Raw genomic sequence first — 26,525 nt, forward strand, 5'->3', positions numbered from 1 at the left:
ACAACTATGTAATGGTTTAAATATATTTTACCATCTAATGGACAGTTACAACACTTGTTTTAACCACAGTATTAATAACATCTTTTAAAAATTACATTAATTATTAGGTAACAAGTTATAAAATATTAGTTTGTTTACAGAAGTATGTTAACCATAACTTAAAGGTTTTAAACATTACTCTATTTATAGACCTATCAACCGCTGGATAATTGTTTAAAACATTCTGCTTATAGAACTATGTCAGTTATTACACAGGTTTTAAACATTATGTTTATCTGTCAACCATTATTTACAGGTTTAAAACACTCTGGTAATAGAGTCAACCAACTGTTACATAACATTTTAATTACAACCTTCCAAACCTTGCAACTAAATTGATAATGGCAAGAATTATTTGTTTATTTGTAATTTACCACAAAGCTACACAATGAACTCTGTGCTCTTCCCACAATACAGGTATTAAAACCTGATTTCTACCATTGTAAATCTGCAGACATACCACAAGTCCTATGGGAGAGGCAGTAAGGATTTTACTAAAATCTTAATGAAAATTTAACAATTAACTAACCAATTTTAACGTAACTATTCTCATAATTTTAGAATAACTTCCACATATGTAATAAAGGCTTGAAACCAATACTTAAGAATCACATAATTCCAGTTTATTCCATCTTGTACTAACACGCATTAAAGCTGTATTTTATTTTTAACTATTTGAAAATGTGGTCTCCAATTACATTCATTTTACATAATTTCAGGTAATTATAATAATGTAAAGAAAAGAAGGTTTATGTAACTATCATAACATTAAGCTGAATCAAAAGTGTATAATCAAAATTAACAATAACCATAGGATTCCATACTGATAAACAAATGACAGCTGTTACCTTGAGATAACAGGGGTAACTTGATAACAGAGGGATAATTCAGTTGTTAGACAACTGTTCTAATACTTACTTTGTTCAAACCAAGGTGATTAAGAAACTTAGAAAAGCCAGCAACCCATTCTTTAATAGTCCAGTAAACTGGATACTGAAGCTAAAATTGACAAAACACTTTTTAGATTTAAATGGAAAATGTTACAATGCACTGAATTTAGCTTAGATATTTAAATGTCTTAGTTTGATACATATTTTGAGGTCTCATCTTACACAACATACACACATGGTGTTCTCTGAAAACACATAACCATAAGGTGTAATTATATTAAAGAATTATTTAAAATAATTGTTGTTCTAACACACTTATCCTTAAATAGATTAATTATTACATATATCATTTATTTTTCATATTTAAGTCTTAAGTAAGTCACAAAAGTATTAAATACCAGATACACTACACACCTGATATAAACTTTAACCTGCTTATTTAACCAGGTATCACACACCTGATATAACATTTAACTTTCTAATTTAACAAACTGTGTACCTAATATAATATTTACTTGTTAATTTAAGAAGAGACTATTACACTCACAGAACAGGAGAATGAAAAACTTGCTATCTTAAGTGTACTTGGACATTCCTTGAAACAATTGTCTAACACATACAACAGTACACAAACACAAAGACTAATAATGTTCCAGATAAAAATGCCAGTGCTTACAGATATGACACGATATCCTTTTGTTGTCAAAGCTATTATTTGACGAAAGAAACAATCAGCGGTTCCACTAACTGGTGGTAAACAGATAAGTGGACATGTAATGTTCTTTGGCCCAGCATCATATATTGTCCATACCTTCTTTGGGTCATCATCTACAATAATCTTGAATAGAGGTAATACAGACTTATAAAATCCTACTTTCTAATAAATGACACCATCTGGAATCTTAAAGACAAGAGTAGTCAACAACTTATAGTTTAACTTACAATATTGTTCAGGAATGTCACTTAATCTATAAAACATTAAACCATACACACTTTATTTTGTTCAATAAAACTTACCTATTAAAAGTTCAATAGATTGAAGAGTTTTGGTAAAAGATGCCAGAACTAAAGATTAATTTTAAAACTGTGCTAAGGACAAATACAGATCATTGTCCAGGATGTACGTTAGATTTTTAAGACAGTTATTAATATCTAATAAATCATTAATTTTTCAAATTCCAAGTTAAGTTTTTGATAACTACATAAAATTTAAAATTTTATACCCTACTCTCTGTACCATTATATAACTAAGGAAAACAAATTCACTTTTAAAAAATGTATGAAACAAAACATTCAGAGTTGTATACTAGGTACGCACCTTTTTTTGAGGTATGGTGCTCCTAAAGCTCACATACTCTGGAGATAATGAGATCTCATCTATAGGTTTACTGCTTAGTAAATATTGCCTGGAAAAAACAAATCAAATTAACATTATGCAGTATCTAAAACAAGCACAACTGGCACACAATACACTGATTCTGACAGTACGGTACCTATAACAAGCACAGAACACAACTCACACATAAAACAGTACCTATAACCAACACAACTTACACATTATACACAGATTCACACAATACAGTATCTATAAAAAATACAGCTCACATCAAAATACAGATTCTCAAAATACAACACCTAAAATTTATAAATCTTGCACATAATACACAAATTTCCACAAAACAGAACCTAAAACTTCCACAAGTGAACATAAGAGCAAAGCTACATGTAGATTAACACACCCAAAAGCTTTGTTATTCAAATCAATGTCACACAAAAGTAATCTGAATAAAATAAATGTTTACAGATGGCCAACCAACAAACCAACCAAAACAAAGAGCAAACTAACATTGCGTTTTTCAAATGTACCTGTCGAACAAAGCACACTATCATTCACATTCAATGAATTTACCATATCTTTAGGCAAACCAATCAAAGAACATGTCCATATCTGATAGCCTCATGTTTTACTTTATATTACCTCTAATACACAGTCACCTTTTGTAACTTTTTGTTTCACAAATTAAACAACACAGCAATAAAGAACAATCATATAAAATTTCTAGCCATCCAAGTCAATTCTTCTATATGTATATATGCTATACATAAAAGGTACAAATATTTAATTACCCTAAGAAAAATTTCCATACGCATAGATTACAATTTGAAAAACTGTCAAGCTTACTTCACATTACACTAAATAAATAAGAGTTTACAGCATCTGTGAAATATGCTAATGGAAAAAAAGACAATATTTTGGACTGTACTTAGAGTTGACACAGATGTTTAATAATTTAGTTAGTAAAATGCAAATACTGTCAATTATAACACTATTTTTTTATGTTTTTTAATTGAAATTGTCCTCAGGTTGTACGAAAGCTAACTTTTAGAAAGCTCACAAAATTACAAACAAGAGACTGGGTGTCAAATACAAACAGGAAAATATTATTGAAATAGGATTGTTATGGTCTAATCCAGAATATGTTTGAGCAAAAAGGGGCATAAACCCCAAACTCACAGCAAAAAGAAATTATTTTCATTAGTTTCTGGTGAATCACTGAATTATCTCACAAGGATACATTTCAAATTAAAATATAAATTAATGTATTCCTCAAGTAACCCTTATATAATCAAACATAACAATCCAACAGATATCACTAATTTATGATGATGAGAAACCCACTTGAAGTAAAAATGTATATTCAAGATGGTGGTATTGGTATTAGTACTTTAATCAAAATAATATAGAAAACAACATTTTGACCTTCTTAGGCCATTTTCAGGTTAACAAGGAGAGTTTGTTCTGTACTTTATTTTCATTAAAATGCTAATGCCTGTACCAGCCATCTTGAGAATACATTAACACTAATTTAATTTAGTTTTGGTACAGGAGACTGAAAATTCAATTGCATTTCTAAATACCTGAATAAATGGAAAAAGACAAAATTCAGTTTTTTTAAACAATAACTTTAACCCTCTCTATTATAAATATAAACAATTTAAGTTTCTTGTTTCTAAGCCTTAATAACAGAATATAATGTTACAGACTTTAGGATGTTCAACATCGGAACTTTCACTGAGGTACTGAGATGTAACTAAGCTATTCTTACAAGTGTAAAAAAATGAGCATACGTTCTTAACTGATCTTCTGAGTTAAGGTTTTGGTCAATTATTTTCTGACACTTACTAAATTTTGTAGGTCATGTTATAAACTTCATAGTTTAAACACAGTTTACTAACATTTATATCCTCATGAGGTGATTATGTGGCCAGAACAGTTTTTGCATAATTTAGATATGACCACATAATTTTTGGAAAATTGCATAATCAAAACTTGAACTATGAGACTTATTAATGTCAAATGTCAGCTAATGTTACTAGATTTATTTCTTTGCCTAAATTATTTTGTTTCTTGTTGATTGTGTCTTTTGGCCAGCTCGTCCAATAAACAGTTTGTTAAAGGACTTAAGTCTAAAAGTGCATTTATTGTTTTTTCAAATAAAATAAATTACTGTTTGTGGTGGAACTGCATTAAGTTTAACATTGTCTTAAATGTTAATTTTAATTTTGTATTACTTGAGGAACATGTACAATCAATGCATAGTTTCTGTTTTTCAGCATAAAAAACAATATTTTTGTACATAACTTTAAACTATTAACTGTAACCATTTTAATTACTCTGGTACATATAAATCAAGGCCCTGTCATTCAAACATTTTGGCATAACAAATTGTTTATAAAATAATACCATTGATACTTGTATATCTAGACAAAATAGAAATTGCAGAGTATACATTAATAATTTATTACTTTACAACAGGCACCTACATGAACACTATTCATAAGAAAGCATAAAACAATAAATGAAATTTTTTGCGCTTAAAAACCAAAAAGAAATAAGCTACTTACATTTCTAAGCTGACGTTTATTTCTACTTGTCCACTTCCAAATTCTAAACCCAACACTATAACAAGGTTGATAAGCTTGAATAGTTGAAATCAGTGTTCTACTTTAAAAAACAAAGCAATATTAACATTAACACAAATATTAATTATTTATATGCTAAGAAAATGTAAAAACAAATTAAAACGTAAGCTTTCATTTTAAAAGTAAAAAATCATACCCAGTTGTCTTATCGTTTGACGTCTAAGTTGTTGCCCACAAGACTCTAAAGGTTCATAGAAATTCACAACTTAGCCAAAATTCGATTTATAAACAAAAACAATGTGTTAAACTTAAAGCAAACAGTTTTCACGAACCACAAATAAAAATTCGCAGATGAGTTAATCAGTATCCTGCACTATTGCAAAATATTTTACAGCTTTTTTCCAGTTTGGGGAAACGCGACTGAAAGAAAATAAAAGCTAATTTCTTTGTTGGAACGTACAATAACAATCATAAACTCACACGATAAAAATCTATCAATCAAACCAAAGTATATCACAAATGATATGATACCCAAACATAAACTATTCTAACCCATATGACTTCAAAGATTGCAGCGACCTCTCGTAAATCATTTTACTATGCATAAAAATAATATCAAATCTCCAATTTCTTTGTTCAAATTTACAAATACAAATAGAGTTTAACATAACATAAAGGAAAACCATGAGCATGGTATTAGAAAGACACAGAAAATCCACAAAGGCATGTAAGAAACACCTGGTTGGAAATGTAATGAGTAACAGCAAGGATTGTTTCACAAGTTTATTAAAGGAATAAGATTTTAACATTGTGCACTTATTATTTTGAGGCCCATTTAATACGATACAAGAAAATTTGAAGTTAATTATAAATAATACGCCCGGCATGGCCGAGCGCTTTAGGCGTGCGACTCATAATCCGAGGATCGCCGGTTCGCATCCCAGTCGCGCTAAACATGCTCGCCCTTTCAACCGTGAGGGCGTTATAATCAATCCCACTATTCGTTGGTAAAAGAGTAGCCCAAGAGTTGGCAATGGGTGGTGATGACTAGCTGCCTTCCATCTAGTCTTACACTGCAAAATTAGGGACGGCTAAGGTTTCTCTTCCTGGTTGGGGATTCTGCTGTAGGCTAACAATCTACTCACTTAAAAAACCAGCTTGTTAATGAATCCGCAAGCGATTGCTGCCCTATGTTCCTTCATGGAATCGAGAGGCATAATAATAATATAAATAATACATAATAAGTTAATTACAGAGTATAAGCTAATTATTCAAAGTAAATTAGAATATGATGTATCAAATTTTTAAGGACTGTATATTCAAATTAAAGGATTATAATAATTATTATTTACTTGAACAAAATAGCAAATAAGAATGAATTATTGGCATGAGAATACAATATAGTTATTTTACAAACATCACAAAAGCATGCCAAAATATTAACCTAAAATCGTTTGTTTCTTTCTTTGACGGAAGCGAAATCTTAATAATCTACGTTCCACCAAACAGGCCCTGCATGGCCAGGTGGTTAAGGAACTCGACTCGTAATCCGACTGTCGAGTGTTAGAATTTCAGTCACACCAAATATGCTTTCCCTTTCAACTGTGACGGTCAATCCCAACATTAGTTGATAAAAGAGTAGCCCAAAAGTTGGCAGTGGGTGGTGATGACTAGCTGCCTTCACTCTAGTTTTACACTACTAAATTAGGGATGGTAACCACAGATAGCCCTCATGTAGCTTTGTGAGAAATTCCAAATATACAATAAAAAAACTTTCGTAACATGTTTGTCGAAGCAATGTTCTTTCTATCGAGAGCGAGGAAATGACATATAAGTCTTAAATAGTCAAATGACTCTGTATGTTCTATATGTTGCGTAATGATTCCATGACTCTGTGTTCTCCATATATTACGTAATGATTCCATGTTGTCTTAGGCTACTTGTTCTTCAGTTTTCTGACCTGAAAAGGCTTAATAGTTTAGGCGCTCGACTTCCAATCTACGGGTGATAGCAGATCAAAACCCAGCACCGAAAATGCTCGCTCTTTCAGCCGTGGGCCCATTGTAACGCCACGACTTATCTGATGTGTGTTCATAAAGGAACTATTGGTGAATTCTTTTGGCCCTGTGGCGGCGCCAGGATATTTTCGTTGGGAAGGGGCTGAGGGGGATTGAGGTAAACTGTGGAGGGGCTTCCCAAAGTGCCATCAATATGAAGTATAAATGGTAAATTATAATAATGTAAATACCAAGGTACATTTCAGAAAGGTGTGCTATTTTGAACTGCGTTTTCAATGCTGTTTTCATTGGAAACTCATACTCTGATTAATAATTCATTATTACAAATTAGAAATAATCTGTTTATGAAAATATGCGTTTATGTAAAAAGAGGAAGCTCACCTAAATTCCACCCAAGGTAATATATAATAAATAAAATCAAGATTAGCTTAGATTGAACATTTAATATACCATTAAGAGTAAAGCTACAAATCAAAAGAAATATAACATAAAGACATAGTTTACACAGCAGAAACGAATTATCCCATGTGGAGTTAATACACTCTGAGGAAAAGTAAGGTCACTATTAAGCTAACTACCTTTCATCATGTTGTGTTTATAGTCAACATTACTTCAAAACAAAGCGCCTGTTTTAGTGATTGGCAGCAAATGTGTCTATAACAGTATCAATATCGAGTTGTTTTGCCCTCCTGGAGTTTACTGATATGACAGCAAGGTTGCTGGTGCAGTTGTTACCACTGCTGTTGCACAAGTTTGTCTTGAGAAGCTTCAGACATGAGAAACTTCTCTCACGGGCAGCTGAAGTGACAGGCAGGGTCACAGCGATTCATACAAGTTTGTGGAGATCCATGAAGGCATCCTTGTATGGCTCCAGCACGGTTGCAAGCTCCAATAGTGTGGATACTTCCTGCCCCTTGTCTTTCTTCCTTTGCAATTAGCCGGTTCAATTGGCGGACCTCCACTGCGAGGTCATCCTCTGCCACACCATAGTTTGCTGCCATTCCTGAGAGTGCTTGCTTGTGGAATGTTTGGGGTTCAATGCAGTTGCACCCATCAGAACACTGCAGGCATCAGAGAAGAATCTTCTATTCAGCTCGTTGAGCATCCTGTCTATGATGGCATAGAAGGTCTGTCTCCTGGCATCTGGTGTTGGTTCATCTCTTTGGCCAGTACTACAGTAGATGTGATTATGAATTCGTCCAGGTGTCTGGGGGCAGATCGCTGTCCACCTTGATGCACTGTCTCAGTGGGTATTCCCACTTTCTTACATATATCCTCAGCAGACTCTTCCAAGTCTTTCCATGCTGCTTCAGTTCTCATTTCTGAGAGACCAGAGATGACAAATTATACTAGGTCCTCTGCAGAGGCCAGCTGCAGGTCAGGTGACTGGAGGTGGTCAAATAGCTGTTTTGTCATCAGACACTAGACTGGTTACGAACTGCTGATCTAGGAGGATGCACAGGCCCTTTGATTCAGTGGTTCTGTGAACATTGTCCCCTCCACAAGACGCTTTAGAGTTGTCACAATGGCAGGGAGGGTTCTTTCCACAGCCAGACAAGCAGCATGTTGGCAGGCTCACCTTATGTCTGACAGTCGCTTCAACTCTATGTGCTGGTTCACGGGTTCAAGCTCCTTCTGTGCCTTCAGAAATTCTTCATGCATAACCAATGTAGAGACGAATTTGACAAGCTTCTGAAAGAACTTTGCTGCAGCCTGGACGTTGTGCACACAATCAACTAGCATAAGGTTGAGCCTGTGTGCATAGCAGTGGACATACACAGCCTGAGACATCTCTCTCTTGAACCTCTCCTGTACGCCACTGATGTGCCCTGACATGACTGCAGCTCATTCATATCATTGGCTAATACCACATTCAGCCAGAGTCTCCATGATTTTCGTAAGCAATGAATCTGCCACCAGACCCTCAGCAGCTGTGAAGTCCAGGAACTCCTCGTGAAGGCTCTGTTGGTGGAGGTACCTTACCACAATGGACAGCTGTTTTGTTTGCTCACATCCTTTGTTTCATCCACCATTAGAGCAAAATGCTCAGCTTCCATGACCTCTTTGCTGATATTCTTCCTGATCAGTCCAGCTGTGATGTCAAGCAGTTCATTTTGGATATCATGGTGCGTGTACTTGGCATTGCCAGGACCACTCAGCTTTTTCTTCACGATTTCATCATACCTGGAAATCATGGCAAGAAGTTCCAGAAAATTGCCCTTGTTATCTGACTGACTACCTTCCCTGTGACCTCTCTGGGCTTCATTCTGGCAGACTGTGTAGAGCAGTGCATCTATCACGGCTCTTATGTTATGTTGGTTTTCCTCCACAGTTTTAGCATGGCTTGCATCGAGAGCATGTTGGATCCTTGCACCCTTTGTTTTCTGCAATTTAAACTCTTCCCAACCTTGCATGCCAAATATGTGTCATGCAGAGTTATCATGGGACTTTAGTGATGTGGTTGCCTTCTTCTAGTTCCAGAAGCCTTCATGGGTGAAGGATTTCTCAGTTTTACTGAAGTGTGTGTGACTGAAAAGATGGAATGCGAAGCAGAATGCAGCATCTTGGGTCACAGAGTACTCCAACCACAAGTGCTGATCACGCCAATTCTTGTTGAATGACCTTCACTGGCCACTATCTTCTATGGTCGGGTATCTCTTCAAGTCTGGACAGGTAGGACCACTATCTGGAAGCTGGCTCAGGTCCTTGGGTCCTGGTGGTAGTTTTTCACCCTGGTTGTGAGTGGTGCCCTCTTGCGTAAACAAACATAACTCCTTTTTATACAGAGCGCGCGAACGTCAAAGTGACCCCTGAGTCGGCTGACTGCTAGTACCACTTCTTACTTCCAAGTTGTGTTATTTTATATGAAACGAATGGGAATTTCTCTCCTTATATTAGCATTAGGGCTTACAAAGGATATTCATTTTAAACATCGAAATCTAAGGAAAAAGATATAACATTCATACTATTGGGTCATTTCATGAATAAGGAACAAATAACAACTAAACATTGTTCAACATTACGAACAACTGCTTTGCGGCATTGAAATCACCAAATTATATTAATAGCACATGAAAATCCAGAACATATCCGTGAAATACTGTTAGAGAAAGTGTTAATTTTTAACCGTATAGCACAAGTACTTAATTAGAGGGTAGTGATAATGTAAAATTACAGGGCTAATTAGGGAACACAAACACAGCTTTTATAGGGCATGTTGTAAAACTGTGGGCAGCTAATGGGAGTGAGCGGGGGTGGGGGTGCAGCTGGCATCTGGATCTCGATCGGGCTGACCCGATCGTTAGCCGTACGCAGAGCATACACAATGGTCAGCGGCTCGGTGATCATACGCTTAAGGCGTTCGAGGAGGGAATCGCGCACTCGAACAAAGCAAACCCACAGCCTGGATATTGAATGGTCATAGTAGCACCAAAACAAAATGTCTAAATTGCAGTTGACCTTCACAGAAAGGCTGGTTTCTTCATAAGTTCACATTATTCATACAGGCCAAACTGTGATTGTGACATTGTTCTTATTATCATAAGTGTGACAAGCACCTGTTACAATAATGTACCTACTACATTACATTAAATTAGGCACTTCTAAATAGCCCAATGACAATTTCAAAATTCATTCTAGAATTGTTTAGAAATATTATTTGGTCAGTTAACATGTAAGGTTATTATTTAATCATAAGTATAACATTAATTGGATTGTAAGTCACAATTTTAAGTGTATGCCATAATCATCAGTACAATTTTGGATGGCTGATACACAATGCAAAATGATCTCAAAGAGGACATAACACCGGCTAAATGTTTCATAGTTTTGACCTATACACAATACACTTATACATGCATGTTATGTCTTACTTTTCTATAAAAGATAAATGAAATTAATGGATAAATACCTGTGAAACTTTTGGTTTATCAAGTAAAATCCCTGAAGATCTGTTGTAACTTGAAATCAACGTGGTTGTTCAATCTTCGTCAAAGCTTAAGATAGAATGGCATTACACAGCGAGCGGCAATACAGCGCATGAGTTTCTCAAGATAGAATGGCATTACACAGAGAACAGCAATACAACGCATGAGTTTCAGTGCATTCAGTACGTTGCTATAGGACGCATGACACATACTTCCGTCTTAATGAAGACGTTGAGTTTTACAGATCTGTCTCTTTGATGTTAATTGTTAAGCAACAACGACGATTGTGTTTTCCATATTTTATGAATATATGGAGGTAACAATATTGGGGGCCTGAGGGGGACTTGACCCATTTGGGGCTCAAACCCCTGTCCCCCACTGTTTTGGCAAGTTGCCTTCTTCTGGCCAACAGTTAAAAATTAGATATTGTTAAAAAAGGAAACACTGGATAGTACTGTAAAGTTCTAATCGCATATTTAGAAGATGTTATAACACCTTTCAATGAACAATCCAAGACATCCCTACATAGGCAGTGCTGCCACCTGTCTGATTAATGATAATGTTCGCCCTGGCAATCCTCTCTTCTCGTGCTGTTTCAGCATCATTACTGTAACAAATGAGGCTCATAACTGTTAAATAAGTTATTGTGCTTCACTTCAATGTTGCATACAAGTTATTAATTTGTACGAATGTAGGTGTAAAAGTGGAAGAAACTATTCTATTTAGTGTGTTCTGCTCCCTAGTGGCACAGCGGTATGTCAACAACAACAGTGTGTTCCTCTAATTCTATTATTATCTGGTATTACTTTAATAACTATCACATTATCAGACTCATCGTCTGCCATGTATTATCCACTACAACTGTGCTTACGTTGAAATTCTACGGACGTGTTTGTGTTTCCACACACTTACCTGTTTCTGAATAAAACATATTTGTTTCATGGATACATCACTCGTTTATATTTTCCCGATGCACACACTTTCTAATACTACTGTCAGTTACTCATGATGCACACACTTTCTAATACTACTGTCAGTTACTCATGATGTACACACTTTCTAATACTACTGTCAGCTACTTCATGATGCACACACTTTCTAATACTACTGTCAGCTACTCATGATGTACACACTTTCTAATACTACTGTCAGTTACTTCATGATGTACACACTTTCTAATACTACTGTCAGCTACTTATGATGCACACACTTTCTAATACTGATGTCAGCTACTTCATGATGCACACACTTTCTAATACTGATGTTCATGATGCACACATTTAATACTACTGTCAGCTACTTCATGAGGTCACTTTCTAATACTACTGCTACTTCATGATGCACACACTTTCTAATACTACTGTCAGCTACTTCATGAGGTTTTCTAATACACTTTCTAATACTACTGTCTGTCAGCTACTTCATGATGTTACTTCATGATGCACACACTTTCTAATACTGCTGTCAGCTACTTCATAATGCACACACTTTCTAATACTGCTGTCAGCTACTTCATAATGCACACACTTTCTAATACTACTATCAGCTACTTCATAATGCACACACCTTTTAGTACTGCTGTCAGCTACTTCATAATGCACACACTTTCTAATACTACTGTCAGTTACTTCATGATGCACACACTTTCTAATACTGCTGTCAGTTACTTCATAATGCATACATTCAGAGACGATTTCTCCCTCCTCCTTCCCAGTGGCTCAGTGGTTAATCTGAGGACTTGCATCGATGAAAACCAGGTTTAGCAACACGTGGTGGACACAACATTGTACAACATTTAACACTGCTGTCTTAATTTTACTAAAGAAAATGACAAGATATTATAACACGATACTAATAAGTAAAAACTGGAGCAGTTACATCAAAATATAGCTTTTATTATTCTGTAATTGTTGTTTTTTCCTCATACAAAATACTGACATTTGGAGTATAGAAACATAAATACAGTTTTGTTCTTTATGTTGTAACATTTCACGGATTGAAGTAATTTTTCATACATAACATACACATCGCTTACTACAAACAAACTGGTTGGAGACATGAAGCATACTTTATATTAGTATTATTTGTTAGCACTAGAGACCTTAATCTAGCTTTAAGTCAGTGTCATATAATTTTCATAGAATACGAGTATCAACCATTCTCTCTGTCATTAAGGGAAAATGCATAATTGTGTCCAATTTTTAGAAATATATAAAATTCAACACTCTCATTGTATCCTTAACTCTGTAATATATTCGGAATGTCGGATTCCCATTGAATATGCTGGTGAAGAAGGTGTGGTTAAAATAACCAATTCAGGGTTATATGCTCCTGGGCCTGGATGTTGCATGTCATTACCTGGTGGATATATTCTCGGAGACAATGTATACCCTGGAGATTTTGTCTGCACACAATCATAAAATGGTCAAATTAGTGTTTTAATATATATCTATTGTTAAATACAATTAAAGGCACAAAATGTACAGGGGAAATACATTAACTGAAATTCCTTCATTGATCAAACGGCCTTTACTTTATTATCATCCAGTTTTGTACGGCGGTCCCTCAATGTTTTTTTTTACTATTTTCTAAGCTCAAGTTCTACTACGAAACTTCTCGCACGGCACTTGATTGTCCTAACAACTAAATTACAAGGATAACATTCCAGCTACTTCTTCAACCATTTTATTAATACATATGACGAATGAGTTATATGTATTACTCATTCTTACTGTGTCTAAACAAAATTAATCACAGAATGAATGTAGTCGTCTCCAACCATGGTTCTAAATTGGTACCCTGAAGGCGGACCTATTCCAACCATGGTTCTAAAGCGGACCTATTCCAACCATGGTTCTAAATTGGTACCCTGAAGGCGGACCTATTCCAACCATGGTTCTAAATTGGTACCCTGAAGGCGGACCTATTCCAACCATGGTTCTAAATTGGTACGCTGAAGGCGGACATATTCCAACCATGGTTCTAAATTGGTACCCTGAAGGCGGACCTACGGTAGACACTATCAGTTTTTCTTGTGCAAGAAGTAAATTGTATTTCCATGAAAAAGTCATCCAGTAAAGTCCAGGAACAGGAAAATGGACAGTTGTTTTTGTTTCTCTTGTTTTTAAGCACTACAAAATTTACTATGTGTGTTGTGCCAGCTATGGGTATCGAAACCTAGTTTTAAGCGTTATCATCCGTCAGGCTTAGGGTTAAGTTACTTGAGGGCATGGTCGAGTATATTGTACAGAAATCACAATATCTCTAGATATACAAGTCGTGTTCCATGGTTTAATGTGGATTCAATTTCTGTATTTGGTGCAATATAATATGGTGGGAGCGACACCACATTAAATACATAAAACAGACAATGTTAACTTGAACAGTGATCTATACGAGAAGGAATGAGTCTCGATGTTGTTCTGTAATTGATACCAGTCAACTACATAGTTTCCCTCTAGTGGAGAGCGCAGGTACTACTTGTAGTTGTGATTTTTATTAAACACTCCCAATACTGCCTGTATGGCAGGGCAGTAACAACATTCGGGTGTGTCACAGGTCCCTGGAGTTACTCACGAACTTAAGAACTCTGGAAAAGATAACTGCATGTTTGATTACAACATTGCAGGAGTATGGATTTGTTAGATGGTATCATCCATGCTGACAACACGGATATACAGTAAAGCTATGTTAATTCATTGAATGTCCAGATCCTAGATCCATTTGTGGGTGTTAAGGCTATTAATGCCACAGTGACGTTAAGGCACACAGAAGGAGATTCTACTAGTATTTGGATACTGTGCTCCAGACATAGCAGCACAGACCAAGGCACACAGAAGGAGATTTTACTAGTATTTGAATACTGTGCTCCAGGCATAGCAGCACAGACCAGGGTACACAGAAGGAGATTCTACTAGTATTTGGATACTGTGCTCCAGACATAGCAGCACAGACCAAGGTACACAGAAGGAGATTCTACTAGTATTTGGATACTGTGCTTCAGACATAGCAGCACAGACCAAGGCACACAGAAGGAGATTCTACTAGTATTTGGATACTGTGCTTCAGCAGACATAGCAGCACAGACCAAGGTACACAGAAGGAGATTTTACTAGTATTTGGATACTGTGCTCCAGACATAGCAGCACAGACCAAGGCACACAGTGTGGAACACGTTGCACTTGCACAACCACCTACAAGTGCAAGAAATACCGTCGTAGGAATATGATGACTCCTAAGTTTTAAAGTTAGACGTTCCAAGAGCACATATGAAATTCTTTAGACTTTACATAATGCAAAGACCGAGGGCCCATCAATGTGTTGCGTGCCCTTGTGCTAACACACCAATGTCGTTTTGCTGGCTATATTTCAGTCAAGGTGTCAGGCAGTGATGTAGACATTGTACAGAGTTTGGTGTCTAGAGGAAAGGCTGGCTTAAACGGTAAATTTGTATAGAAATATTTCCTATTTTTACATTCAAATAGCCCCCCCCTAGGACAGCGGTAAGTCTACGGGCTTACAACTCTAAAATAAGGGGTTCGATTCCCGTCGGTGAGCTCAGCAGATAACCCGATGTAGCTTTGCTATAAAAAAAATCACACACACAATCAAATAATATTGAAGCATACAAGCCTCGTGTTTCGAATTTACGTTGAAATAAAACACTAACATAGCTTCTTTCTTCTCTGGAACATAGCTTCTTTCTTGTCTTGATTACAATAAACTTACTACTTACTAGTGTTTGTTTGTTTGTTTTGGAATTTCGCACAAAGCTACTGAAGGCTATCTGTGCTAGCCGTCCCTAATTTAGCAGTGTAAGACCAGAGGGAAGGCAGCTAGTCATCACCACCCACCGCCAACTCTTGGGCTACTCTTTTACCAACGAATAGTGGGATTGACCGTCACATTATAACGCCCCCACGGCTGGGAGGGCGAGCATGTTTGGCGCGATTCGGGCGCAAACCCGCGACCCTCAGATTACGAAGTGCACGCCTTAACGCGCTAGGCCATGCCAGGCCTAACTTACTAGTGTCTTTGTTTGGTAAGATACTTTACAAGTGCTTTCACCTCCTGGTATTCTGCTTTCTGGTATTATGGACGAACAGGTAGAGAACATTTCAGGGAATTATTCGTTCGTTGAGATATTTCATGTAACAAAACTAGCAGACGTAACATTTTTCCCTTTTTTTCATGAAATTTTGTTTCTCTTTTGTTCGTGTTTTCTTATTACTGTTATTCGAAAGACTAAAATACTTTTACCTTAGTGACAGAAATGTCCACGACCTCGTACTTATTGGGACCTGGTGTTTCCACAGTACCTCCATCAAATGTTCCCACAGTAGATCGACTAGATATAGTATAACTCGGTAGAGATCTAAAGTGAGGGGCTCTTGGTCCAAGACAAGTTGGTAGAGTATAGGCGTTGGGTGCTGGCTTTAAATCTTCCTTCTCAAGTTTCGGACGTCCGGTTATTGAATAGGACGGTGCTCTTCGTTCTTTAGGAGGATGAAACTTTTCTGGAGAATAGGCACCTGGTCCAGGAGAAGCGAATGGTTCTGTTGAAAATAAAGGAAAAATGAATAAACAAAACTGTAGGAAAAAATGTCAGTTTAAGGTTATGATTTCATGTTTAAAAAACAAAGAAAAAGTCGCTAACAATGTGGCTCGTACAGTCATGAAGTCGTGTTCTAAATAACCATAAAAATGTTTTGTATTCAAAATCCCTTTCATGAGATTGAAGGCTCCTCGGAAACTATATACATATTACTCTCATTAGCAGTGAACAAATCACTGAAATAATTCAGAAGTAATGAAGTTAAGGTCATTTAAGAATATCTAAAGTTAATAATGACGATAAAGTACAGCCCTATTTTATTTTTGTTATGACAGGTCAAGTTTCATTACAAGTGTAATTCATTCTCTTGTATAAACAGGGTTAGTTGGCTTCAAATTTGTAACTAAAGTAATTCTTGTAAAAAACGGTAAGCAGCTATCGTATATTTTATTATTTTGTAATTTTATCAAAATTCGGAAACAAATTTTTTTTAGAATTTCTTTTAAGATCTATTTCAAAAATTAAGTACACCTGCTTTACATCAGTGCTGAAATGACCTAAAGTGTTACTAAATCAGTGGTGAGCTGACCTTAAATATTACCAAATCACATGTTGAGCTTACCTTAAATGTAATTATCTATGACAGAATTTGATGTTCTATGGGGTAGTTATATTGCGAGTCAACATTTGTTTATGCGAGATTAATTTATGGCTGTTTCACAGACGAAAAACATAGCTCATTCTTGTGATAGTGGCTTTGGTGATTTCAAGAGGTTCAGATCAGTCCTTAAAAAGCTAGCATGTATTTATAATGAAACCTGAACCTTTTTCGTGAACCAACAGCACATTATATGTTTCTATGTCCAGTTTCAGTAAAGTATGTTTAATGTTAATTCCTGATTCATATTTAGTGTTTATAACACAACCAATTCAATTTCTAGTTATCTTAAAATTTGTACTTCATCAACTAACTATTTTTTATTGTGTTGTTTTATTGGAAATAAAATGTTTGTTCCGAGACATTTTTGTTTTGTAGTCGTAAATTAGATGTGTGTTCATTTGCTCCATATAACTCAAAATACCATAAAATATACTTTTGGCTTTAGCATTACAGAACAACCACTGTAAACCAAAATTTTTTTACTTACTTATGATGATTAGATTTTTTTTCAGTTTTGAATACTAAATTAAATTAATTCAGCACCATTCTCTAAATTACCTACTCCCTTAATTAGAACGTAATTACTTTTTTAATGATTCTGTTTTTCAAAGTTTTCAGCTTGGATGTAAAGATGCACTAAAGTAATATACCCAACTTTTTTCAAGTGCGTAGAACACGTAAATTCACTAATTGACAGTTATCCGTGTTTTCTTACAGGAAAGAAAAAAACTGATAACAGTGAACGAGATACGAGTATCTTACTTAATGGCGAATTAGATAATGGCTCGAGGCTGCCACGCCTCTCACATCTGTAATGTTGTGTACGAGTGTGTTGTTTGTAAACGTCTGACCGTGTGCAGGGGTAGTTTTGTATGATGCACATGTGCTGTTGTAAACAGAGCAAGGTTTTCTCCAAGCAAGCAGAATAAACTTTAGAGAATTGGAAATTAGAGATTTTTACAATTTCTAATTTTAATTTAGCACGATTTTGTTGTTTTGTGTTTTGTTTTTCATTTAAACTTCCATCTTAATATCAGCTCACAAGGATTACTCAATTTTAATAAAATAATATTAAAGGTTTTCACGCTAGTAAACACGTCTACAGGACACATTTCCCCTTGTGTTTTGTTTTGTATTGTATCCTCTGTTCTTTCTGTGAGTTATGACTTATTGCTTCAAAGGTACATTTGTGTATGGTCTCTTTGTGTGAGATGAACTCGGACAAAGCCCAGAGTGAAATATATTCTATAAATTGATTTCCTTGAATGATAAGTTAGCGGGCCCTAAGTGATTATTCTCTAGTAAATCCACAAGCCGAAAATTACCACAAAAGCAACATTATTTCACCAACAACCATATACATTATGAAAACCTTTATTTGTGTTTGTTTTGAACTTTCGCGCAAAGATACATGATGGATTTCTGTGCTAGCTGTCCCTAATTTAGCAGTGAAAAACCACAGGGAAGGCAGCTAGTCACCACCACGCACCAACAACTTTTGGGCTACTCTTTTACCAACGAATAGTGGGATTGTCTGTCACATTATAAAGCCCTCACGGCTGAAAGGGCAGGTATGTTTGGTGTGTCTGGGATTCGAACCTACGATCTTCATATTACAAGTCGAAACCCTTAACCACATGGCTATGCTAAACATCCTTTAATTTTAGTTCTTCATACTTTTATACATGTATATATAGTTATTTTAAATATCTACTAAACGTCTGACAATTTTCTGTGCTGAAGAATGCTGTGAATAATGAAAGGAACTGTCATTTGTTTTAACAATGATTAAATAATATTTTGTTATCATACTCGCATATAATAAGATTTAAAACATGTCCATAACGTACAATATTCTGATATCTCTGGCAAAAATTCCAAAGTATGAAGTAACACTAAATATAAAGGACAAAAAATTTTAAAACTCTCATTTAAGTGCAAAAATATTTTGTTGCGATTAGAAATTTGTTAAAACAGAGAAGAGGAAACAGTATATAATTACAAAATACATTGACTCGCCTAATTCTACTGGTCTACTTGAGAGGGTGTAGGCAGGAGCTTCTATTCGACCATATCGATTAACTGAAGAAGGAATGAGGTAACATGGTCCTGGTGTTGTTTTCTTATCAACTTAAACAAATATCAAAATGATGAATGATAAAAACAACTCATTGTTAACGTAGATTCGTTAAGATATCAGAGGTCAACATTTTCTAAAGATAAATAAATAAAAGTTCTTTATACTATAGTGGTAGTTATAATCACGTGATATAAAGCAAACACCCAAACTAAATATGTTCTGTAGGTAGTTTCTTTCTGTAATAAAATAAACTAATTTAAATAAGCTATGAAACAGGAACTTGTTTACACATGTGTCGTCAGTAATAGTGTTTAGTTCTCCTAAAATAATATTATTGGATTTTTTGTTTACTTTGAATATTACAAGGGAATAATTTCGAGAAAAGTTTTGTCTGGAGGAATTTTAAATTGTCTAAAACTTACATTATTCAAAAACGTCTGCTCCCCCTGAAAATACTAACATTTTATATAAAATTAATAAATATATACATTTGATTATCATAAAATTTCTCTCCACATATATGCACATAGAAATAGTTGTATAACACGACAAGTTTCGTTCACTGATTTACATTTTCATAATTATTAATAATTTTATCCTAACTTATTTTAGTTCTTGATCCAAACGAGAAGGCAGGATTTCTCCTCTTTGTGATGTCGTGTCCGGTAAATCCAACACTTCCAGGTAAAAGATACTTTCCTGGTCCAGGACCTGATTTCCAAAATACAAAATTCTCAAAATATTGTATTAAGTTTACTGAGAAAGCAAAGTTTAAAATATTATTTTAGAGTAAGTCAAAATAAACATATAACATGAAGTATCTTTAAAATATGTCAGATATTCTTTTAATTGTGTGTTTTTTAATTTCTCGCAAAGCTACACGAGAGCTATCTGCGCTAGCCGTCCCTAATATAGCAGTGTAAGACTAGAGAGAAGGTAACTAGTCAGCATCACCCACCGCCAACTCTTGAGCTACTCTTTTACCAACGAATAGTGGGATTTACCGTTATAATATAATGCCCCCACGGCTTAAAGGGTGAGCATGTTTGGTGCGACCGGGATTCGAACCCGTGACCCTCAGATTACGAGTCGAACACCTTAACCCACCTGGCCATGCCGGGCCTATTCTATTAGTTATAGAGTTTCTATTTAATCTTTATCAAGACTTCTTGGACCTGTATGTTTTTTAGAATATCATGCATATTTATTGAACTCACTTCCAAAGAATCACTTAGGACATATGTCGCCAACCTACGCCCCGCGTGCCGGATCTGGCCCGCCAGCCAAAATCATCCGGCCGTTAGTCCCTAAACGAAATATCACTTAGCCCGCGATGGTCTTAAAAGATACTTCACGTATGTAACTGCATCTCAGGTGTCGAACCGCACGGTTATCAACCAGACCTGGGAAATGAATACGTTTTACTGCTCGTTATCGCGCCTTTAGAAAAACAAGTAATTTTTTTTACTCGTTTTACCGCGCCCTAGAAACGAGTTAAACTCGATATACACTTTCTGATTGTCCAATTACTCGAAAATTACTCGAATTTCACGCTCAATTTAATTCAATTACTTGACTGTGAGGCCCGGCATGGCCTAGCGCGTAAGGCGTGCGACTCGTAATCCGAGGTCGGGTTCGCGTCGCGCTGAACATGCTCGCCCTCCCAGCCGTGGGGTGTATAATGTGACGGTCAATCCCACTATTCGTTGGTAAAGAGTAGCCCAAGAGTTGGCGGTGGGTGGTGATGACTAGCTGCCTTCCCTCTAGTCTTACACTGCTAAATTAGGGACGGCTAGCACAGATAGCCCTCGAGTAGCTTTGTGCGAAATTTCAAACAAACAAACAAACTTGACTGTGAAGCAACTAGCGTACGTGGTCTCTGGCACCTAAGAGGTCGCGGACACGGATAAGACATAGGTATGAAGAGCGCTGGGCCAAAAAAGGAATGCAAGGGTCATTTTTTACTGTTAATATAATTAATAATTGTTTAATATAAGTTAAATATAAAAGAGATAATACAAACAAAAAATTATATCATTTATACAAAAAATAGAGTTAGTTAAAGTAAAAAAATATAAATTACATTTAAAAATAATAATAACATATTGAAAACCCCAAAAATTTAGGTCACACACAATAAAATCACCCTAAAATAAGCCGGAAGTGACACCAGCATCACGATGTAAATCAAAGTACCGCTATCTATTGAAATTGAAAAGACTATTGCATTCAAGGCCTCGTTTTGGACAGGCTCGCACGTTTAGGTCCGCGTTTTGAACTCGCTCGCGTGGACGAGTGAAAGTTGAGTACTCGTTTCCAAGGTCTGTTGGCAAAAAACAACCCTAATGGCAACAAAACGCAGAGTGTCGAGTCTCCAAAACACGTGGACATAAAAGTACTTTGTTACGTAACATTTCTGTAGGGCTAATTTGCCATGTAAGTGTTGGTGCGAATAAGGTGTCCAACGTCAAACAGCACTATGAGACAAAACATCCGTAATTCAGTTAATTTAGTGGACAAGCAAGGAAGGATGAATTATATAAACTTAAACTGAGTCTAGAAAAACAAAGTATGGTACTCAAAACACAGAGCACAGAATAAGAAAGAAATACACGTGCCAGCTACGAGGTCTCAAAGCTGACAGCAGAAAATATGAAGCCCTTCAATGACGGGGATTTTTGTGAAAGAGTGTTTGATGGCAGTTGTAGAAATTTTATGTCCTGAGAAAGAGGCTTTATTTTCAAATGTCAGTATTTCTGGAAGAACAGTTACACGACGAATAGAAGAAATGTCAGCGGATGTCAAAAACGGTTTAAGGGACCACTGCAAAAATTTCCAGTTCTTCTCAATAGCGCTCGATGGGAGTACGGATACTAAAGACACCGCTCAGCTTGCAGTATTTACAAGTGAAGTGAACTCAACTTTTAACATTGTTGAGGAATATGTTCGACTGGTACCTATCAAGGGCACTACCACAGCAGCAGACATTCCTGAAGCATTGGTCAAGTGTACCACAAACATGAAGCTGGATCTATCAAAGCTAGTATGTGTAAAAACCAATGGAATGTCGGCAATGGTTGGAGAAAAGAAAGGTCTCATGGCTTTGCTTCAAAGACGCATGGAAGACCTTGGAATTAAACACAAAATACGAACAATACACTGCATAATCCACCAGGAAGCATTGTTTACTAAGTTTTCAAATTTGAAGGACGTGGTGGACGTAGTGGTAAGGGCAGTAAACCTGATCTTGCCTTAGGGATTGAAACATCGCCAGTTTCAACATACGGAAGCAGAGACTCAGTTCGGGGGTCTGCGATGTTCGCTGGCTCAGTCGGGGAAGAGTACACACGCTGCGGGAAGAGATAGCGATATTCGTTGAAAGTAAAAATGTGAATGCCTCAGAATTTCACGATCCCAAATGTCTTTCAAGTCTGGCATTTCTGGTGGATTTAACATCTCATTTAAATAACCTGAACTTGCAGCTACAGGGAATAAATCAGCTGATACATGAGATGTGTGGATACTTTATCGCCTTCGAAACAAAACAACAACTGTGGGAATGTCAGCTTGAGAAATCAAACAACGTTCATTTCCCTAAACTACAAGAGACCAAACCAACAGACACCAACATATTTCTGACTGTGATACGTAACTTGAGAACTGAATTTTCTTCCCGTTTCGCTGACATTCGTTCGCATACAAGCGATTTCAGACTAACTGCCACCCCATTTGACGTCGAAGTAGACACAAGGCCGGATTAAGCTAGTGCGGGGCCTGTAGCATATATTATAAAGTGGCCCTAAATTAAAAAAAAAAAAAAAACAACAAATTTTTATCTTACATAGTAAAGTAATCGTATTTTTTTCATTTCCTATATAGCCAGATAATACGACAAATATGTCTGACATTTCAGTAATAGTATTACTTAATGTAGGTATCAGTTTCGAACAACAAAAGTAAAAAAACTACAATTTAAAAGTTGCATTTTGTAGATTTAGCTAGTTGATGATACTGTAAATGTCTATTTCACACAGAAGTTCATGATTAATGGTTATTAGAGTGAGATTGTTTTATCTGTTTTGATCCATGGTGCTCCTTAGTTCATGTTTAATGGTTATTAGAGTGAGATTGTTTTATCTGTTTTGATCCATGGTGCTCCTTAGTTCATGTTCATTGGTTATTAGAGTGAGATTGTTTAATCTGTTTTGATCCATGGTGCTCCTCAGTTCATTTGTAATCCTTTTCAGTTTTGAAAATGAGCGTTCTCCACTGCAGTTGGTAACCACGAGTGACAAATAGATGCACAAGTCAATTTCTACATTTGGAAAACAAGACATTAAAGAATTGTGAATTATCAAATGGTAAAACTGTAACTCTACAAGTTCTAGTTAGGTGCCAACATGAGAAACAAGATCAGTTTTCAACAGTTCAGTAAACTGCACAAATTCTTCATTAAGACTTTCTTCCAGATATGATCTCATACCTCTTTAGAATCTCTTCAGGTGTAAACGACTGTAACTGACGAAGGAATCCAAATACACCATTCATCTTTTGATAAGATTTGACAGGACAGAAAGTAATGACAAGAAATGTGCGGCTTTTAAACTTCTGAGAAGGCATTTGAGATTCAACACGTGGATCGTGAGTACTGGAACCACTGACATCATCGTACTCGTGACTTCGCTTGTGTCCTCTTCGAGTTGGTTGATGATAATCTTCACACTCAATCAGATCCTTGGCGTTTTACTCTATGTCTGAAACTAGATCGCACAGCTTGAATATACCCATGCAAGGATTCATAGAATACATAAGCAAAAGGATTCTCGATCGGATTGAAATCTGGGGAACAGGGAGGATTTATTACCTTACAAATCGTGGACCTGGAAAGATTAACCATCCTTATGGTATCACTAATGTGTCTTTCCTCAGTAAAAGTTCTTATAATTATTTCTCTCATTTCATTGGAGGTATTCTTGCTCATAAGGAAATAAAAGAAAGAAAATATATAAAATAAACTTTTTATTCATATGTCTCACTTTGTTTGCAAAACTCTGTAATATAAGGCTAAAATCCCTAACCTTAAACACCCAGTCGTTCATAAAAGTTGAAGGCAGTATAGTACTATAGTAGTAGAGTAAGTGAAGAATCAATAAACCGGAATACACCATTGTGCAAATTAATTGAAACAAGATGGAAAATTACGATTTTTCATTTTTTTGCGTTTTCTTTCTGAGAATCCAAAATTACTCACAAATTAATACATGATATGACCGTCTTCATTTTCAGAAGATCATTAATCCGCTTTGACATCGAGTCCACGAGTTGACTGCAATCTTTACTAGTTTTTGGATCGCGGTACCACACCTCAATTATGGCCTCAATTAGCTTATCTTTCGTAGTACAGTCTTTTCCCCGAAGTCTTTCTTTACAAATCGCCCAAAGATTTTCAATAGGATTTAAGTCCGGAGAGTTTCCAGGCCAGTCCAGCACCTTTATTCGCATTGTAGTCATACAATTCTTCACAAGTTTCGATGTGTGGCACGGAGCCAGATCTTGCTGAAAAATGCCAGATCCATCTGGAAATCTCTTTTTCAATTCTGGAACGAATCTTCTCTGCAAAACTTCGATGTACTATGGTCCTCGCATCATACCTTCTACGATATGTAAGCCTCCGACGCCATAGTAGCTAAAACAGCCCCAAAACATCTTCTTCAAGGGATGTTTTACGAACTTATTGATGTGAGATTCTCGAAGTTTCTCACCTGGAGATCTGCGAACATGCAGACTTCTTTGACCCTGTACGAAGAAATGAGTCTCGTCACTGAATAACACCTTCCTCCATTGTTCTTGCGTCCAGTTCTTGTATTTCAGACCCCATTGATACCGTTTTTTTTCTTCATTGAGTTAGTAAGTTGTTTTTGACTGGTCTCCTTGCCCTTCTAACGCAATTTCGAATGACGTAATATTCCTCAAAATTTCGTCATATATCCCAAAAATAGATCGACCGTACTGCATAACACACAGCTAATGACGCCGTCTGTGTGAAAAAATGACTATTAAAGGAAATCAGCGGGTGAAGCGAGCCTACACCGGCCGCCATGCTGAAAATATTGTAAAATGACCATTTATTTCAATTAATTTGCACCAGGGTGTAGAAGTGTGACCCAAACAGCCACTGACATAGCTTAATTTCCCATTTTTACGTTGGTAATTTGTCATTGAAACTGGTTTTACTAATAGCAGGTCTAGTTGCATGATGTATTCTGTATATAATATCAACAGCATGCTTGGTTATTTCACAGAAGTAAGGTGTTATCATGAAAAAGGAAAGGTGTCGTCCGGCGATAAAATGTACGTTAAATATGCTAACTTACTATTGGTCTAGCAGATGGTATTTAGGCCTAGCACAATTAAAACATTTGGCTCTCTCGACTCAAAGCAGGTAACTTGCGTTTTCTCAGGCCATAGCAATATATATGTATATATATAAATCAAACAAATAAAATATGGCCCTCATACGGCTGAGTTATGTATAACCATTATAATATGCACTGAAAATAAAATTAAAACTTCAAGTAAAAGGTTAGTTTTTTGCAGAGAAATTATCATTTAACTCCGTCTCAGGTCGAATAAAATTATTATGTTATGTGGAGCCTCGAAAAAGGAGGAGGAAGGAAGTTGGAAGATGGACGAAACTGCAACCAAACACAGCAGTTTTGAAATTATAGTTGCAGAAGCTTTAGAGGCGTAAAATAACAATAAAATGCAATTTAAAATCCTCACAGGCATAAGGAAAGGCCCTTGGAATCTAAAATCCAATGCCTAAGCTGGGATCTGAGGATAAAACTCGGAAATTCGATATTGAGAGGAGGGGAGAACCTCTAACGCCGGATACTCTAGCTGACCTGTGGCAAAGCTGTGAGGCTAGAATGGAAAGATATTTTTGTTAATAAATATGTCATTCTAGTAAGTTGCATGTTTTCCGTTGAAAGATGGAATGATACACAAGCAGAAGAACTGTTCATCAGGTTTAAACGAGATAAGTATCTTTGTCATGCATGGTGTGACAACTGATTCTTAAAGTTCTCGAGTCTGACAGTATGAGCGGTTGTTTACTTGCTCGTTGTAGTAAATGGCTTCTAGTTTGATGAAACGTGTCTTAATGGTGGAATTTCGAGCAGTTTGCTGAGGAGTTCCTAGTAGGTACAGTTTGGAAGTCTGTAAGTTGTTTTGGTTGTCCCATTTAGTTGACCATTGTAGACTAAATATAAGGACTGAATTATTTAGATTACATAGGGCAAGGAGCCATAGCTATAAATATAGGAGCACATAAGTGTATTTGTGATAAAAACACCTGCAAAGTAAGTAATTTTTGTGAAAAAATTAGATCATCTAGATTCCAATGTTTGTACTGATCTTCGTCAGGTTCGTTT

General features: G+C 36.1%; 4 protein-coding genes across 11 annotated transcripts in view; 2 read left to right on the forward strand and 2 right to left on the reverse strand.

Annotated features, from left to right (window-relative positions):
• The window catches only part of LOC143236758 (maspardin-like), a 31,416-nt gene extending 25,981 nt beyond the window's left edge, over positions 1–5,435 (reverse strand). For 3 of the 8 annotated variants that reach the window (XR_013019739.1, XM_076475259.1, XM_076475261.1), the window contains exons 1-5: positions 5,050–5,435; positions 4,836–4,935; positions 2,248–2,335; positions 1,606–1,767; positions 958–1,038 (exon numbers count right to left, since the gene is read on the reverse strand). Coding sequence is in view for 7 of the 8 variants with exons in the window: in XM_076475259.1 (XP_076331374.1) it covers positions 958–1,038; positions 1,606–1,767; positions 2,248–2,335; positions 4,836–4,837 (333 nt within the window). In the remaining variant the exon portion in view is untranslated. The remainder of the gene's footprint in view (positions 1–957; positions 1,039–1,605; positions 1,768–2,247; positions 2,336–4,835; positions 4,936–5,049) is intronic. The other 5 variants (XM_076475260.1, XM_076475262.1, XM_076475264.1 and 2 more) reach the window with 5 other exon arrangements.
• Positions 1–26,525, forward strand: part of LOC143239187 (semaphorin-2A-like) — a 478,807-nt gene that overhangs the window by 213,411 nt on the left and 238,871 nt on the right. The gene's annotated exons all lie outside the window — the stretch shown is intronic.
• Positions 12,716–21,007, reverse strand: LOC143240651 (ciliary microtubule associated protein 1A-like). Its single transcript, XM_076483421.1, has 5 exons — positions 20,941–21,007; positions 19,696–19,803; positions 19,032–19,142; positions 16,057–16,352; positions 12,716–13,201 (listed from the first exon to the last, which is right to left on the reverse strand). Exons 1-5 carry the CDS (start codon positions 21,005–21,007, stop codon positions 13,025–13,027), a joined length of 759 nt encoding a protein of 252 aa, XP_076339536.1. The 3' UTR covers positions 12,716–13,024.
• LOC143240653 (general transcription factor II-I repeat domain-containing protein 2A-like) lies at positions 21,758–22,853 on the forward strand. Its single transcript, XM_076483430.1, has 2 exons — positions 21,758–22,318; positions 22,575–22,853. Exons 1-2 carry the CDS (start codon positions 21,758–21,760, stop codon positions 22,851–22,853), a joined length of 840 nt encoding a protein of 279 aa, XP_076339545.1.

This window comes from Tachypleus tridentatus, chromosome 13 (assembly GCF_004210375.1).
Source record: "Tachypleus tridentatus isolate NWPU-2018 chromosome 13, ASM421037v1, whole genome shotgun sequence".
Taxonomy (NCBI): domain Eukaryota; kingdom Metazoa; phylum Arthropoda; class Merostomata; order Xiphosura; family Limulidae; genus Tachypleus; species Tachypleus tridentatus.